This window comes from Gopherus evgoodei, chromosome 1, assembly GCF_007399415.2.
Source record: "Gopherus evgoodei ecotype Sinaloan lineage chromosome 1, rGopEvg1_v1.p, whole genome shotgun sequence".
NCBI lineage: Eukaryota > Metazoa > Chordata > Testudines > Testudinidae > Gopherus > Gopherus evgoodei.
In genome coordinates, this window is record NC_044322.1 from 202,064,639 (window position 1) to 202,082,885 (window position 18,247).

At 47.9% G+C, this 18,247-nt stretch overlaps 1 protein-coding gene across 26 annotated transcripts in view; it reads left to right on the forward strand.

The window, feature by feature from the left end:
* Positions 1–18,247, forward strand: part of ABI3BP (ABI family member 3 binding protein) — a 319,764-nt gene that overhangs the window by 235,772 nt on the left and 65,745 nt on the right. For 25 of the 26 annotated variants that reach the window (XM_030582778.1, XM_030582662.1, XM_030582733.1 and 22 more), the window contains 4 exons: positions 772–846; positions 4,328–4,402; positions 4,905–4,970; positions 6,024–6,098. In XM_030582778.1, coding sequence (XP_030438638.1) covers positions 772–846; positions 4,328–4,402; positions 4,905–4,970; positions 6,024–6,098 — 291 coding nt within the window. The remainder of the gene's footprint in view (positions 1–771; positions 847–4,327; positions 4,403–4,904; positions 4,971–6,023; positions 6,099–18,247) is intronic. The other variant, XM_030582833.1, reaches the window with a different exon arrangement.

Genomic DNA, 18,247 nt, shown 5'->3' on the forward strand with positions numbered 1-18,247 from the left:
AATTTAAAATATACAACATATAATAGGAAAAGCATTTTTCCTATACATGTGAATACTTGAGTAGTTTGAAAAATGAACTTTCTGTAGCAGGCAATTGTTTAATTAAAATGCTATTTTATCTTGTGAAAGAAAAACCTGGTCTTTGATCCTGACCCTGCATAGTACTAAGTTGGCCTTTGCTTCTATCCCAAGTGTCGCTGATATTTTATTTCCTACTGTTCCAAAAACAATGCATCTGAGATCAGTTAACCTTGTAACAGTTCCTGTTGTTGATGGGTCCAAAGTGACTTTGGGCAATGAGAACTTCTTGCCAGTTTTTGTCATTACCTTTCCCCTCTGCTTTTGGAAGATGACTGAAATTATTCTTTTATCAATAGCTAAAGTTTCCATGTTTCTCTCTCTCTTGTTTACTTGTTGGTCATGCTCCAGGACTCATGCATAATACTGCTTCTGATTTTCCAGTCGGTTTGTTTGCTGTCCTTTCTAGGAACACGCATTTCATGCACGAGGCTGGACCGTCATCTGCAATGCTCTACCCTGACTCCCTAATCTTCTGTTGCCTGTCTTATTAATGTTTTGTATCCTCCTAGTCTGAAAGATTATATTTTGAGTTAAAGCATGATTTTCAGCCAGGTTTCCAGCACTGAACCTTTTCATTTCTGGACTACACAAACAGAGTTTTAATCCTCCTCCTTATTGAATTTAATTTGTAGCATCTGATTTAAGAAGACATGAAGTACATTTAATAAGTTCTGATGTTTTCACTTTCAGTTCCAAATGAAACATACCAGATTTCATTCAAGCCCCAAACTGTTCTAACAACTGAAAATCCGCTCTTCAAAACTGGTAACTGATTAGTTTTTCTTAATTCAGTGTTTTGAGATCATTAACAATCTCTGAAGTGGATGACAGCACTTTGCACTTTAAGGTCAAATGGTGTATACATTATTACCTAGAACACTGTATTCCATGTACAATTTGGTTTTTCTCAGAAGCCCAAATACCATATTTTGTGTTTTTGGAGAGAGAGGGGGAGACTCAGATATTGAGCCAAATTCTGCCCTTGAATGAACATGTGCTGCTCCCATTGGAAAAAAAAATTGTGCATGCACATCCAAGAGCAAGATTTGGCTTGGTAAATGTACAACCCCAACCTGCTGCTAAGAAACACTTTTGACAGGACCAAATCACTCCAGATGCCATGTCGGTCCTCCCAGATTTCTTGTACACAATTTGGTAGCCATGTAGCTTGTTTCTCCTATGCTTGGCAGATGGTAATGACTGACACATGCATTCTTGACATCATTCAGACAGGCTACACTATAGAGTTAATCTCCCCTCCCCCATCAAAACCCCTTCTCTACCCTTCTTCAGGAACTATTCTCACAAGAGAATGTTCATTCAAGAAGTGGAATCACATCTTCATCAGGATCCATAAAGCTGGTACCTCCTCAACACTGGGCAAAGGGTATTTACTCAAAATATTTTCTCAACCCCCCTCATCCCCAAAATAAAAGGAGGATGGAGACTCAGATCTCAAACAGCTCAATGTCTTTATCTGCAGATTGACGTTCAAGATGGTCACCCTGGCTTCAGAACCTTCCGGTCAGGTCAGAACCTTTCCTCCTGTGATGAAGCCTCAGTCAGGTCCTCTCAGCATTAACAAGGCTTCCATTTAACCCACTGGCTTCATGCTGTTTGACCCACCTATCTATAAAGGTTGCCTTTCTGGGTGCCATCACCTCAGCTAGAAGATGAGGTGAGCTGGAGGTCCTTATGGCTGATCTGCTGTACACAATCTTCCAAAAGGGCACGTTTCTTTAAGACTTCACTCTAAAATAACCTTGGATTTCCATCGGAATCAAACAATTCACTTACCTGTTTTCTTCCCAAAACCACATGTCACCAGTGAGGACATGATACTTCATTCTCTAGATATCCACCAGGCTCTGGCATTCTACCTACAAAGAAGATATTGCCTAGACTCTTTGTCCTTTGCAGAATGGTTGAGAGAGGAAGTGATCCTTTCCCAAAGACTTTCAAAGTGGATATGAAGCTGCCTTATGCTGTGTTGTGAGTTAACGGCCATCCTCCCCCCAGATGTGAGAACCCACTCAACTAGGGCCAAGGCTGCTTTGATACCCTCATTTTGCAATGGTCCCCTTACTGATAAGTGTAAAGCAGCAACATGGGGTTCTGTCCATGAGAGACATGTCTTCATAAGAGACATGTGCAGATACAAGTTTCAACAACTAATGCATCTTCCAGCACAGCAGTCTTCCAGTCATTGGTACCACAGAGGTCCTCTGCACCCCCCTCAATGAATACTGCTTGTCAATCACCCACAGTGGAATACACATAGGGATTATCACTCTAATAAGAAAGACATGGCATCTGGAATGATTTGGTCCTGTCAAAAGTGTTTCTTAGCAGCAGGTTGGAGTTGGATGGAGGAAGAAGGGAGAATGCTTACTTGCTCTGCTGCACCCTCTGTCATTCCCATGGTGGTTCATAGCCCCTCTAAAGATAAAAGGGGTGAGGCCAGTCACTGCTTTATACCATTGAGGCCTGTGGAATTTTCTCCATGGCACTGGAGTGTAGATCCCCAGAGAGCAGAGGGTTGCCTTTGAGTCCTTCAATGAGTGTAATGAATTATCAGCCTTCTCCCTGAACAAACTATTGTCTTCAAATGGAAAATCCTCCACTGTAGATTGGACTTCTCTGAGGACTGAAGGCATGACACTCTCCACCTTGGAGTGCTTCGAGATATGTTGTCCTTATATGTATTCCACTACCTGCCCTCCTTTGGTTCCTTTGCACGTGATTCATGGTGGAGAAGGAACTAGAGACACAGTCAGTCTGCACCACCTCTTATGTTCTCAGTTCAGAGCACGAGGCAGAGAAGGACACAGGCAAAAAATCTTCTGGTCTCAGATACATGGAGCGCATGCATGCCTCACAGTGAAGTGGAAATAGGGACTACACATCTTGAAGAAGTCTAGTTATTGTACAAGATTGAGAGAGACTGTTGCATGCCTGGATGCTTTGCAAGGACGAGGCCCACACACACGGTGAATTAATTGGCTTTAATGAAGGTTAAGGACACACCCACAACGGGGACTCCAAGTGTTGCTGTCACTGGGATGGGGAACCCAGCGCATGGAAAAGTTCGGCCTGGTGCGAAATTCCAAGGGTACAACCCATGCCCCGCAGCAATTATAGCATCATGCTAATGTTATGCAAAGCAGCACATACATATGCAATTTGGGGCTTTTCGTCAGCAATGGCCACCCCTCTTGGCCTATGGCCAGGGGCTTTTTGCAGTTCCCCATAAACACCAGGGTTTCCCACACAAGGCAGTTCTAACCGGTTAGAAGCAGCATTTGCTGGCACACTGTGTCCTATCTTAACCTCGAGAAAGCGCAAAGCCCTAGCTAGGCCGTTACAAAATCTTCCGGTGTCCCCTACAAAGATGTTATTTACCATGTGATACTTTTCATTGGAATTCTGTGGAATGGAGTTTAAATAATTAAAATTAGCCAGATTAATCATGTTTCCCCCTTTTTTATGACTATATAGCCCTGCATACGCATAACTCCTGTGAACCTCAGTGGGAGTTACCTGTGCATAAGGGCCACCTTATTGATTAAGAAGACACAAAAAGATAGCTGAGTGCATATTTCAGACAATTAATACAGGGAATTTTAGAAACCAACTTTCAGAATTTCATCTCATTCCATGTTTTTAGTCAAGTACATGAAACTTGCAGAGAATGTTGCTGTTTTTAAAAACAAATTTAAGAAAATCTGTCTGTTTTTCCCAAATCTTGTGGGGGAATATTCCTAACATGAAAGTTGATATTTCCTCCATGGAGCATTTACTTTGTACAGAAATAAAGTATATTTAATCAAAATCTATCATCTGCCTCAAAGTGATCATATGAAGTTTAATGCATTTATGTTACTAGTTTGTGTTTTGTTTCTCAGATGGATAGCGTTACAGAAGTGCAAAGTATTAATATACTCGGCCATCTTTCAGATGTGATATCTGATCTAGGCCTCTAACAGTTTCTCCAAGTTGAGCAATGACATTCTGTCTGTTTAAACGTTTCCTCTGTAGTTTCATATGAATAAGATTTTATTCTTCATTTAGACTCTTACAAAACTATTATACGGTGTTGCTAACGCAGAATGGCTACTAAGTTCAGCAGCCAAATGACAAACTCTGCTTATGGTGCAAAGAACTGTAGAGCCTATTAGACTGTATTTTGAATGTAAGATGATAGTAACTAACTCAGCTGTTACTAATTTCTGTTTTACATTTACAGCTTCCTATGTGATTCATACAGAAACCATTAAACCTAAAATATCAAAACCATTTGGCAAAACAGAGGCAACCCTGGGTAATGGCCAACACTTCGCATTTTTAAACTTAATGCTGTCACTGCATTTCACCAGCCCATGCTCTCATTGCTTTGAATTTCTTCATTTTGCTTGCAGATGTCATCTCTTGAGTGATGCTGAAAACTTTCACACCTTTATCTGGAATACTTAACTCTTTGGTTTTTTTGCAGAAGCTAATTAAATTTCTTAAGGCCACAAATGCCCTGCTGAACTGACTCTTTATCCATACTCAATTGTGTAACTGAGTGTAAAATAATTGATGTCTTCTCCTCTTAAAACTAAGCATGAATGTAGCCAGCCAGACTCTACAGACTGGCTACAGTTAACTTTTGAGTCCTAAACAAACTAGCACAGGCTTTCAATGTGCAGCTAAATTAATATGTTGAAAATTCCAGAATTGGCACATGCTCATTTTGCTTCAATGCACTGACAGATCTGTCTCCCTTGATCATTGCTATTCCTTACAACCCTGGCACTTAAACTTCAGTGTGTCTCTTTCAGCCCCAAATAAAGTGCGTCTCACTTCTGCAAGACCTAAGATATTTGTAAAGCCACAGACCAGACCTGGTAATTAAATATTCTTTTAAAATATCCTTATTTAATCAGCTTCACTTACTTTTAGCTGTATCTTTTAAATATTGCTGTGAAGTAGTTAGTATTTTCTTTTCTGTTGAGTAGATCTATTGATGATGTCTTTCCATTGCTGATTTTATCTATTTTATTGAGAATTTTTTTGAATCAGATAAACTTTCAAAGAGCTGGTTTCTAATTTTTTTTCCAGCTGAAAAAGATGTTTCATTATTTCCAACTTGTATAGAAGCTGTTGATACAGCTAATGCATAGCATAATCTAGAAAGTACCTTATAATGCTTCTTAACCAACAGTAGTAACCAGGGCTCCCATATTCTCTGATAAATTCAGTTTACATATCATATCAGACTCTCAATTTCTGCAGTGCATTATGCTAACTTCTGTGACACGTTGAGCCATTTCACAACACTGATTTTGAAGCAGAATTCACTGTTGAAATAAATAAATGCAGAGTTTTGCTTAAGAATTAGTGGCACAATATGGTTCACTGAAATTTCTGCAGCATATTCAAGTAAATTCAAAGACCAAAATTTTTATTTAATTAAATATGCAAATGAGTAATAGAAACAGTACATTATTTCTTCTGCAGTCCTTGTTGATGTTAAATTTAATACAAATCTCGGTTTTAAATTTTTTTAAATTACCCTAGAACTTCAATTTTCAACATGTTCCACAGTTTTCTGAGAGCAGTTGGGACTTTGCTCACATAAATTTTTATTATTTGTTCCATGAGAGCTTGTATTGTGCCATCAAATTCTGCAGCTGTTGGATTCTGCAACCATACCCTCTTGGTAGTTTCTGTTTTTAAAAAATGTTTGCATACATTCAGATAAAATGGTTTTTGAAGACCCAATTTGGGGACTAAAATAGCGTGGTTTTTTAAAAAATCAAATGCATGAGACACAATACCATTATTACCTCATTTCCTCTCTAACCAATAGGGAGTTCAGTTTGCAATGGCCTGGCTATCGGAGTTTTCTTTCTTTAAATAAAAACTGTCTGAGCAATTTAGTATTTTTGTCTCTGCAGCACTAAACAAGATAACACCGGGACCTGGTAGAACAAAAACTGCTGGAGTGATGAGATGGGGTGGGACACCAACAGGTAATACTTACAGATATGCTTTCTCTGCAATATTTTTGAGTGTATCAGTAAAAAGCTAGGAGTGTACCTGTTCAATCCATCTAGCTTTCTCTGAATTCATATTTTACCAAGTTTTACTTAGTTATGGGAGTGAATTCTCTAACTGAAATACTATAATTCATTTACTGTTTTCTGATCATGTTATGGTGCTTAGTTTATGCCTATCATGCCTGAGCATCACTATAAAAAGCATATTCACTACTGTTTTATATATGGTCCATTTATAGCTTCAAATTGAGCTAATTGGATGTTAACAAGAACCACAGTACAATTACAGTCGTGGGGTTCCAAGCTGGGGTCAAGTTCCCTACCACTCTAAGGGTATGATAAGAAAACAGTTTCATGAACCACCACTGCCCTCAGTCATTTAATCATATTACTGTAGTTGTTTCAGTCTTAATTGGTACTTGGAATGTCCTCCTGTAACTCAAAAGGAAATGTCACTGATGATGATGATGATGATAATGATTAGCTACTATTTGAATACAGTTTTTCAACCATTTGTGCACCTACATTATAGCAATTTAATTTAGACCACATTTCCCTAGTTTCTGTATGAAAATGTCATGTGGAACTGTGTCAAAAGCCTTACGAAAATCACTATATATCATGTCTACTTCTTCCCTCTATCCACTAGGCCAAAAGGAAATTAGATTGTTTTGGCATGATAGGTCTTGACAAAGCTGTTACCTATCACCCTATTAACCTAAGGGTTTTAACAAATTGATTATTTAATCATTTGTTCCAGTATCATAGAATATCAGGGTTGGAAAGGACTTCAGAAGGTTATCTAGTCCTACCCCCTGCTCAAAGCAGGACCAATCCCCAACTAAATCATCCAGGCCAGGTCTTTGTCAAGCCTGACCTTAAAAACCTCTAAGGAAGGAGATTCCACCACCTCCCTAGGTAACCTATTCCAGTGCTTCACCACCCTACTAGTGAAAAAGTTTTTCCTAATATCCAACCTAAATCTCCCCCTCTGCAACTTGAGACCATTACTTGAGACCTTGTTCTGTCATCTGCTACCACTGAGAACAATCTAGATCCATCCTCTTTAGAATCCCCTTTCAGGTAGTTAAAAGCAGCTATCAAATCCCCACCCCATTCTTTTCTGCAGACTAAATAATCCCAGTTCCCTCAGCCTCTCCTCATAAGTCATGTGCTCCAGCCCCCTAATCATTTTTGTTGCCCTCCGCTGGACTCTTTCCAATTTTTCCACATCCTTCTTGTAGTGTGGGGCCCAAAACTGGACACAGTACTCCAGATGAGGCCTCACCAATGTTGAATAGAGCGGAATGATCACATTCCTCGATCTGCTGGCAATGCCCCTACTTATACAGCCCAAAATGCCATTAGCCTTCTTGGCAATGGGACACACTGTGGACTCATATCCAGCTTCTTGTCCACTGTAACCTCTAGGTCCTTTTCTGCAGAACTGCTTCCTAGCCATTCAGTCCCTAGTCTGTAGCAGTGCAAAGGATTCTTCTGCCCTAAGTGCAGGGCTCTGCACTTGTCCTTGTTGAACCTCATCAGATTTCTTTTGGCTCAATCCTCTAATTTGTCTAGGTCCCTCTGTATCTTATCCCTACCCTCCAGTGTATCTACCATTCCTCCCAGTTTAGTGTCATCTGCAAACTTGCTGAGAGTGCAGTCCACGCCATCCTCCAGATCATTAATGAAGATATTGAACAAAACCTGCCCCAGGACTGACCCTTGGGGCATTCCACTTGAAACCATCTACCAACTAGACATGGAGCCGTTGATCACTACCCGTTGAGCCCAATAATCTAGCCAGCTTTCTATCCACTTTATAGTCCATTCATCCAGCCCATACTTCTTTAACTTGCTGGTAAGAATACTGTGGGAGACCGTATCAAAAGCTTTGCTAAAGTGAAGGAATAACACATCCACTGCTTTCCCCTCATCCACAGACCCAGTTATCTCATCATAGAAGGCGATTAGATTAGTCAGGCATGACTTGCCCTTGATTAATCCATGCTGACTCTTCCTGATCACTTTCCTCTCCCCTAAGTGCTTCAGAATTGATTCCTTGAGGACCTGCTCCATGATTTTTCCAGGGACTGAGGTGAGGCTGACTGGCCTGTAGTTCCTTAGATCCTCCTTTCTTTTTCAGAATATGGGCACTACATTAGCCTTTTTCCAGTCATCTGGGACCTCCCCCTATTGCCATGAGTTTTCAAAGATAATGGCCAATGGCTCTGCAATCACATCTGCCAACTCCTTTAGCACCCTAGGATGCAGCGCAGAACTTCCAGGTATTGAAGTTTGGATGACTGGTCTATTCCCTGGGTCCTCTTTGCTCCCTTTTATAAAGATAGGTACTATGTTTGCCCTTCTGTAGTCTTCTGGGACCTCACCTGACCTCCAGGGGTTCTCAAAGATAATTCCTAACAGTTCCTAGATTGGTTCAGCTAGTTTCTTAAATACCCTGGGTTAAATTTCATCAGGCCCTGCCAACTTAGATACATATAACTAATCTAAATATTCTTCAGCCTGTTCTTTTCCTAATATGGCTTGTATTCTTTCCTTGCTTGTTCTTATCAATTATGTTATGCATCTGGTCATAATTAACCTCTTTAGTGAACATTGAAGCAAATTAAGGATTAAACACCTTAGAGGCTGCTTGCTGTCATCTGTTATTAGCTCTCCTTCCCAACGAAGTGATGGACCTGCTCTTTTCTTCATTTTTTTCTTGCTGCTAATAGTATGTATAGAACCTCTTCTTATTGCGCTTTATGTCCCTTGTTAGGTGTGACTCATTTCATGCCTTAACCTCTTTGATTTTGTTCCAACATTCTTGTGTTGTTCTTTTGTATTCATCCATAGCAATTTGTCCATGTTTCCACATCTTGTAGGATTCCTTTTTTATTTTAGGTCATTAAATTGCTGCTGATGGAGCCATTTTGGCCCCTATTATTCCTTTTTTCCTTCACATTGGGATAATTTGCAATTCGGCCCTTAGTATTGTCTCTTTTAGAAACTGCCAGCTCTCCTGAATGCTTTTTTCCCTTAGCTTTTCTTCCTATGGGACCTTATCTACCAGTTCTCTGAGTTTGTTAAAGTCTGCTTTTTTAAAGTCCATTATCCTTATTATGCTGTTCTTACTCTTTCCTTTCCTTAAAAACATGAAATCTATCATTTCGGAATTACTTTCAGCCACATTGCTTTCTACCTTCAGATTTGTACCGATCCCTCCTTGTTAAGTTAAATCTAAAATGGTACCCCCTGTTTACTGCCTCCACCTTCTGAAACAAGAACTTGTCCCCACTACAATCTAAGAACTCAACAGCAATTATGTTTTGTCGTATTACTTTTCCAACAGATTTCTGGGTAATTAAAGTCCCCCATTACTACAATTCATTCTAGAAATGCCTCATCCACATCCTCCTCTTGATTTGGTTGTCTGTAGTAGACCTCTACCATGACATCATCCTGTTTTTCTTTCCCTTTTATCTTTACGCGGAGACTTTCAACTAGTCTGCCTCTCCGTTTTTTGTGGACCTCAGAACAAGAATATATATTCTTGATGTATAATGCAAGCACCTCCTCCCTGCCTGTTCTTCCTGAACAAACTATACCCCTCTACCAATATTTCAGTCATGAGATTTACCCCACCAAGTCTGAGTGATGCTCATTAAGTCATAGTTTACCTTGTGTACCAAGATTTCCAGTTCTTCCTATTTACTCCCCATGCTGCTTGCATTTGTGTATAGACATCTAAGATGTTGAGCAGATTCCCCCATTAAATTCCCTTTTATTGATTCTTTGACCCTATTGTAATTTTCCATTTCTCCTCTAAATATCTAGCATTAGCTGAGGTCATCTTTTGTGTCCTTCAAACAAATATGGACAAAAGCAAATTAAATCAGTAATATAAATTTAGCAGTTTTATGTATTTAATATTGTTTGCTATATTAACTCTCTTTTCAAAGTACTGTTTAAGTATTCTATAAGCCACTGAATTTAAATGTGCAACATTTAGGCTACAATAGTTATTCTGGTAGTGCCAGTCAGGGCCTAAATGTTGGATGTTTAAATGGAGGGCTTGTACAGTACTTTATAAAGCCTTTAGACATATCATAATTTTTCTCCCCTGAACAGTGTGGTTACTGAAGAACCCTGGCTAGTCTGTCATTCTAATACCAGCTGGGCTCTTCTTCTTTCTCCATCCTTGCTGGTAGTGTTCTTGGACTGTGCTCCAGTTCTTCTTTGTCATTGACCTGTGGCATCAGTGCCAAGATATGCTGCCCCATGCAGAGTGTGCTTGGCAGCTGGAGGATCCAGATGCTAACCTGTGGAATGTATTTTTCCAGCAGCAGCATATGAGACTGCTGGCTTCCTGGCTGGCTTTTTTCGGCCTTTTGGCTGATTGCATTCTTGGCTCTGGTGCCAGGTGTTAAACTGACTGTGGAAATGGGACCCAGACAGCATCCTTTTGAATAACTTTTTTTTAATTCTTTTCCTAATGTGAGGCAACATTTTCTATAATTTTCTTTAAATATGATTCCCTGCTTATTTTTCTTAATCTACAAAATTTTTGTCATAATGGAAAATGTGGTTTTCTTAATGCCTCATTTATATTTATTTGATCTTGGCAATTTAAAGCGCTGCACAATGTACTAGCATGGTATATTTGTTGTTTTCAACAACTCTCCTACAAAATAGCATTCTCCTTGTGCAGGAACTGAATGGCCTGCTTCTGTCACAATAGCCACCCTCTGTATGTGCTGCCCTTTTTTCCCCACCTTTAAAACTAGAGCTGTGTGCTCAGGCTCTACAGGACTCAAGAGTTTAGGTAGTTTAGTTAGTCATTTCATAAACTCACCCCACCCCATGTGCTGGCAAAAGCCATTTATGTTGTGAAAATAAAGTGAGATTTGGTGGTCTTGTGGTATTTCTGCAATTGGGGTGGGGGATGCTAGATATTGTGTTATTCCAGGTTGCATGAGTATTTCTAGGAGGCATGATTAAAGTCAGAGAAAAATATAAACACACACGCAAATACTGTCAGCCACACACATCCCTGTTCAAAATGTGAATGTGCTGAGAAGAAATTCTCCTGATAAACCATTACTCTAGACTGACAGATACCATGACAAACAGCATGGTGTTGGATAGTCCAAATACCACTAAATCCTTGAAGTAATGAACAAAACCACACTGACTTGCAACTTTGAACTCCATTTAATCAGGCAACAGGAAAAACAGAACAACCATGCCAGTGTTGTGGCTCTGTTGTCCTTTCTCCTGGAAACCCTGGATTTGTTTTTCCATACTGCCTAATTAAATGCCATATAAGTTGTCATATAAGATCGGCTTGTTTTCTTCAAGATGACCTAATTTAGCTGTGTTTGGCATGGTGGGCAGTTCAATGGTTTTGTCAATGTGCCTACATATTGTATTGATTATTTAGCTCTGGGATAGCATAGTAAACTAGAACATAATTCCCCTATGTCTCATGGTGTTCAGCATATTTTTCTGTTTCAGACAGATATTGAACTGTGTGATCTTTACTCACACTGACAGAGACATCCCTTGGGTAGGGCAAATCGTGCCAACCACTCCAGGCCCTGCGCTTTGGGGGGCCCCATGCGCCGGTGCGATTGCCCAGCATAGTTGGTCCTGGAAGACATAGGCGAGGGAACTAGGCATGCAGGGGATGCTGCAGTCCCCTCCATGCAACCAGGGTCTTGGCTGCTGTCCCACACAACTGGGACTCTGCCCAGTCGCCCATGCAAAGCGGGGCCTCCAAGCTGGCAGAGGCTGATTTGTCCTGGCCCCGCACCCTCTAGGGATGCTTGCATACAGACCCATCAATGGATCTCATGCCTGACCTGTAACGCCATTTTGAGTCCTCTGCTGTGTGAGAGTTAGTTAACATATATCATGTAAAGAGTTATTTCAGTGCTATAAATCTGAAAGTACACTGCAATCACATCAGTTATATGGGGTGGCTTTGAGAGGCAATGCAGTTCTGTGACAGGATACCAGACTAGAAATTAAGAGACCTGGGTTCTTATCCCAGCTCTGTCACTGATTAATTGTGTGACCTTGGGTGAGTCACTTGACACTTCAGAGCGCCAGTTTCCCTATCTGTAAAATGGGAGTAATAATTCTGAGCCATCTTTGTAGAGTACTTTGAAATCTAAAGAATATGCATTGTCCAAACCCATCTCCTTTTATAACTAAATCAGAATTTGAGCGAAATCATACCTTTCTAGGTGTGAGGATTACTGGATGTCTAATTCCCTAAATAATGATAATTTACAGGAGGTTCAGTAGGTCAGCCAGAAATTTAAATACTGGGGAATGTGTGTGTGTGTGTATATATCAATCAGTTAATTTGGGAAATGAAATGCATCATTTGTTAATTGTCTAAGAGTATAATTATGCTGTGTGTGAGTATGACTTTAGATATTGTGACAAAGTTCCTCCTCTACCTTGGTGGGTCCTGCACTTATTGGCAGATTTGCTCACCTCAGTGATCTCCCCCCACAGTCTGGATCAACTCCTCCTGTGTTTGGTCAGGAGTTGAGAGGTTTGGGGGGAACCTGGGCCCACCCTCTACTCCGGGTTCCAGCCCAGGGCCCTATGGATTTGCAGCTGTCTATAGTGCCTCTTGTAACTGCTGTGTGACAGCTACACCTCCCTGGGCTACTTCCCCATGGCCTCCTCCAAACACCTTCTTTATCCTCACCACAGGACCTTCCTCCTGGTGTCTGATAACACTTGTACTCCTTAGTCCTCTAGCAGCACACCCTCTCAGTCTCAGCTCCTTGTGTCTCTTGCTCCCAGCTCCTCACACGCACTTCCTCTCCTCTGGCTCCTCCCCATCTGACTGGAGAGAGCTCCTTTTAAAACCCAGGTGCCCTGATTAGCCTGCCTTCATTGGCTGGAGGTGTTCTAATCAGCCTGTTTTTCATAATTGGTTCTAGCAAGTTCTGACTACTCTAGTGCAGCCCCTGCTCTGGTCACTCAGAGAACAGAAGCCTGCTTCTCCTGTGGCCAGAAATCTCTCTTCTACCACTCTGCTGTAGAGGAAGGAGGGAGAGGGCTGCTACTGCTGCTGCTGTTCCTGCTGGGCGCTGGGCCCTCGCTGCTGCTGTTTCTGCTGCTGTTCCTGCTCCTGTTGCTTCCCTGGCTGGGCTAGACACCACCACCTACCCCTCTCTCTGCTGTCTGTTTGCTGGCTGGCTGGTGGTTCCCCCCACCACCTCAGTTACTGCTGTTATTCCACCTACAGTACCTTGGGGTGGGGGGGCTGCTGGCCTGCTTCCCAGAGAAGAGGGGAGTAAGGGACCCCAGCTCTTGTTGCTGAGACCACCACCCTCTGAGCGGGGTCACTCCTGCCTGGACGCCAGACCACCACCACCTGGAGCTGCTGGGCCTACTGTGGCTGTTGCTGGGGAGCTGTTGGTGCCCGGAGGAGGAGAGGAAGGAGAAGAGGACCACCCGCTGCTGGAGACAGTATGAAGACCACTGTGGAGGGGGCTTTTCTGGACTGAGTCTTTTTCAAACTGTGCTCTTGTGGTGGGGGTTTGGACTGTGTCCGCTGGGGCACCGGGGGTGTGGCGTGGAGCCTGTCCCCAGTCCATCCGTGTCCCCCTTCGCCCCCACCACCATCGTTGCCCCCTCCACCACCCCCGCTGGCTGTTTTCCTTCTGCTTTGGACTTCTGCCTCTGGGACTGAGCTGCTCGCCTGGCTCACCACGCCCACTTCCACCATTTGGGCCTGCAGCAGCAGCAGCCAACCATTGACTTTTTGGCACAAGTGCCTGTGGGTGCACCACCTCCCCCCTCATACTGGACTGACCCCCTGCCCTTTGCCACATTTGTCCACCCCACCTATTTCCCTCTGTTGCCTGATAGTTCTGCCCCGGCCCTGTAGCTGTCCCCGTGGTCCCTCTACCCCAATCTCAGCTCGCCCTTTCCCCCCACCCTGTGCTCCCCCAGCCCTGATCGGTTCCCCCCCATGCGCCCACGCCCCCTCTCAGGCGCTTGTGCCCTTCCCCATTTGGTTCCCCCTTGTTCACTGCACACCCCCCTCTGCCGTTGCCCCCCCGCTCCCCTAGTGCAACTGGAGGAGCCGGAACCCCCCTCTGCGTTGGTGCCCTGCAACAATCCCATCCTTAGTCCTTGGTTGCTCCCTACGCCCCTTTAGCCTTCCCCTTCTGGCGCCCTCCTCCCCTGCCTGCAGCCTAGCGGGGAAGGGTGGCCGCCTCCTCTCCCTCCCCTCCCCTCGCTGTTTGTCCCCCTCCCCGCCCTTGTTATGGCGGGGGATGCGGCGGGGGAGACCCCTCGCGATGCTCCCACTACCCCTCCTCCACCTGCCCCCGTGTCCACTGCCCAAGCTTCTACCTCGACCGCCGCTGCCGATCCACCTACCACCGCCCCTGCTGGGACACCGGCGGCGGCGAGTACTGGGGAGACCTCCGTTGCTGCCACTTCTCTCGCCCCTTCTGATTCGGGGGGAGCCCCCCCCAGCCGGTGGGAAGGGTCGGGGTGGGAAGAAGGGTAAGGGCCCCGCTAGAAAGGCCAGGCCCTCCATGGCGGAGACTGCCCCCGCTGCCGCAGCCCCGCTACTGGCTGCGGCGTCCCTCCCCGCTGTTCCCTCCACCAGCTCTGCAGGTGTCCCTCCCCCGGCCCCCAGGGCGTACGCCCAGGTGGCGGCGGCCCCCCCGCCTGCTGCTGCTCCTCCGCCCGCTGCTTCCGCCAACATCTACAGCGGCCGGGGCCCCTTTCCCACTTTGACCAGGAAGCACGGCGTCCGTTGCCTCCTGGTGCCCGCCTCGCCCCACGTGGAGACCTACGTGCGGGCGTTGGCCAGGGTAGTGGGGCCCACGGCCATCGTGGCAGCCTCCAAAATGTACGGGAAGGTGGTCTTCTTCCTGGCATCGGAGGCTGCCGCCCAGGAGGCGGTAGAGACGGGCCTGGCGGTGGGGGGCGTGTTCGTCCCCCTGGAGCCGTTAGAAGACCTGGGGGTCCGCTTGCTCTTGACCTCCGTCCCTCCCTTCCTGCCCAATGCCGCCCTGCTGCCCGCCCTTTCTGCCCTGGGACGCCCCGTCTCTGTCATCAGCCCTCTCCCCTTGGGCTGCAAGGACCCCGCCCTCCGTCATGTTCTCTCGTTCCGCCGGCAAGTGCAGCTTCAACTGCTGCCGGCGGCGCGTGGCGGAGAGGCGCTCGAGGGGTCCTTTCTGGTCCCTTACCAGGGAGCCCACTACCGGGTGCATTACTCAACGGGGGAGGCCCGGTGCTACCTCTGCCGGGCGATGGGGCACGTCCGGAGGGACTGTCCCTTGGCCCAGCACGGAGGAGTGTCCGGGACCCCCGAGCCCCGGCAAGGCGCCGGCCCTGTCATCGCCGGTCCCCCTAGCTGCCCGGCACCCGAAGCTGCCCCTCCTCCTCCTTCTCGGTCCACCTCTGTGGAGGAGGGTGTGGCGGGGCTACCGCCGGCCGTGGGAGAGGGCCCGTCCCAGGGGGAATCCTCCCCGGTTTCTGCTGTCCCACCACTGCCTCCTCGAGTCCCTGAGCCATTGCCCTTGCCCCCCGAGCCGACCCCTGTTAGCCTGCCCCCGGATGATGCCATGGAGGGCTGGTCCTTAGTGCAGGGGAAGCGGGGCAAGCGGAAGGCTCGAGTTTCTTTACATACTTCGGATTCGGAGGCCCCCCGGAAGAGCAGGAAGGGGGGCGCCGATGTCGAGTCTTCCGCCTTGCCCCCTGATGACTCCCGTTGTGTGGAGCTGGCTGGGGATGCTGTGGCAGCACCGGAAGGTGACACCGCCCCTCCTCCGGGGTCCCTTCCTGTGGATGCCCCCGAGGGAGCCTCTCTCGCCCCCTTCCCACTTGAAGCCTCTGAGAGTGCCGCGGTGGGTATCGCCTCGGGTGCTGGCAGGGAGGGCCCTGGGGTGGTGGACTGTGATCTCCCTCCCATCTACGCAGAAATCGAGGCCCTGGGTTTGACCCCGGTCACGCAGGGGGAGGACGACCCTCTGCCGGCGGGCCTCGATCTGGGCGACCTCACTACATCCCCCCTGTCCCTGGGTTCCCTTCCCCTACCCGCTGTTTCTGCTCCCACCTCTGAGGGTCCCCTGGAATCTTCCCTCGACTCGGCTGTGGGTGGCACTCTGTTGACGGCCGCCGAGCCCCTTGGGGCGACGGCCAGTGCCCTGCTGCCGAGACCCGCTTCCCAGGGGGTGACCCTCTTGGGTGTGGAGGACCCGCCCTCCTTCCTCAGCGGGGACCCCATTGACCACCATCTCTCTCTGGGTGCCGAGGCTGCCGCACGTGCCACAGTGGCTGAGCCCGGCATCGTTAGGGGTCCCCTGCCCACTTCCCAGATCCTTGAGCCTGGCCAGGAGGAGCCACCTTCCGGCGTCTCACCTATGGAGGCTCCGGATCCTGCTTCTACCTCCTTCCTGGATTCTCTCCCTGATCCACGCCCTACTCCTGTTGGCCCTGTCCTTATCCCCCCCACTTCCTGTGATGTCAGTGCCGCCCCTGGCAATCCCTCCCAGGGAGCGGGTTCACTAGTTCTTTCCTGTCCCGACCCCCCAGGGGCTGCTGTTCCCCTTCCACCGCCCCTTCTTGATTCTGGGAGCGGGGCGGGTCGTGTGGCGTCGGTCCATCTGCTGCCACGTTGGGGATCTGCCCCCTGCCTACCCGCCTCAGTGGGCCACGGGGCTGTGACAGGGGCCCCACTGGGGGCCAGTCATCGATCAGTGACCCCACCCCCCCATGCGCTGAGAGAGGAGCTGCGGGAGTTCCTCGAGGACGTCCGTGGCTCCCGGAACAAAGTCCATCTTGCGCTCCAGCGGTGGGGGGATTTCCATCAGGTCCTCCGGGCCGCGAGGGCCCTCATGGGGGAGGGTAGGAGGACCGGGAAGCAGACCGCCGCGGCCTACCGGCGGGTCCGTGTCTTCCGTGACTCCTTACTCACCTTCGGGGTTGGTCACGGATTGCTGCGCGGCCTGCCGGAGGCCGTGGGCGTGTCTGCCAGCGAGGATCACCCCCAGCCCTCCTCATGGCGCCGATCATCCTTGCCACCTTAAACACCCGAGGCTGTAGGATGGGTCTCCGCAGGAGCCAGGTGCTCTCCTTCCTCCGGGAGGGGGGGTACTCTGTGGTTTTCCTGCAGGAGACCCATACGGATCCTGCCGCTGAAGCTAGCTGGCGGCTGGAGTGGGGGGACGGGGCCTATTTTAGCCACTTCTCTGTTTGCGCGGCTGGAGTGGCGACCCTGTTCTCCCCCGACCTACGGCCCGAGGTGCTAGGGGTCGCCGAGGCTGTGCCGGGTCGCCTGCTGCACCTCCGGGTCCGTGTGGAGGGGCTTGTGGTTAATCTCGTCAACGTTTACGCCCCGACATCGGCCCCGGAGAGGCTACATTTTTATCAGCAGGCGTCCGCCTTCCTTGGCTCCCTGGATCCTCGTGAGTGCCTGGTCCTGGGAGGGGATTTTAACACCACCCTCGAGGAACGGGACCGCTCGGGGACCGAGCAGTGCCCGGCAGCTGCGGACGTCCTCCGGGAGATTGTCGACCGCCACTCCCTGGTGGACGTCTGGCGCGACCACCACCCAGACGACATCTCGACGTTCACCTTCGTCCGGGTGGAGGCCCATCGGTCATGCCACTCCCGGCTGAACCGTATTTACCTGTCACGTTTCCACCTTTCACGGGCCCACTCCCCCAGCGTTCGGCCGGCCCCCTTTTCGGATCACCACCTTGCCACCGTGACGGCCTCTCTCTGCGCGGAGAGGCCGGGGCCGGCCTATTGGCACTTTAATAATAGTTTGCTGGAGGATGCGGGCTTTGTGGTGTCCTTCCGGGAGTTCTGGCTGGCCTGGCGAGGGCAGAGGCGCGCCTTTTCCTCGGTGCGGCGGTGGTGGGATCTGGGGAAGGTGCGCGCCCGGCTCTTCTGCCGTGACTACACTCGGGGTGCCAGCCGACGGAGGGATGCGGCGATAGGGCAGTTGGAGCGGGAGGTCTTGGAGCTGGAGAGGCGTCTGGCCGTCAACCCCGAGGATCCATCCCTCTGCGGAGCGTGCCGGGAGAAGCGGGAGGAGCTCCGAGCCCTCGAAGACCATCGGGCCC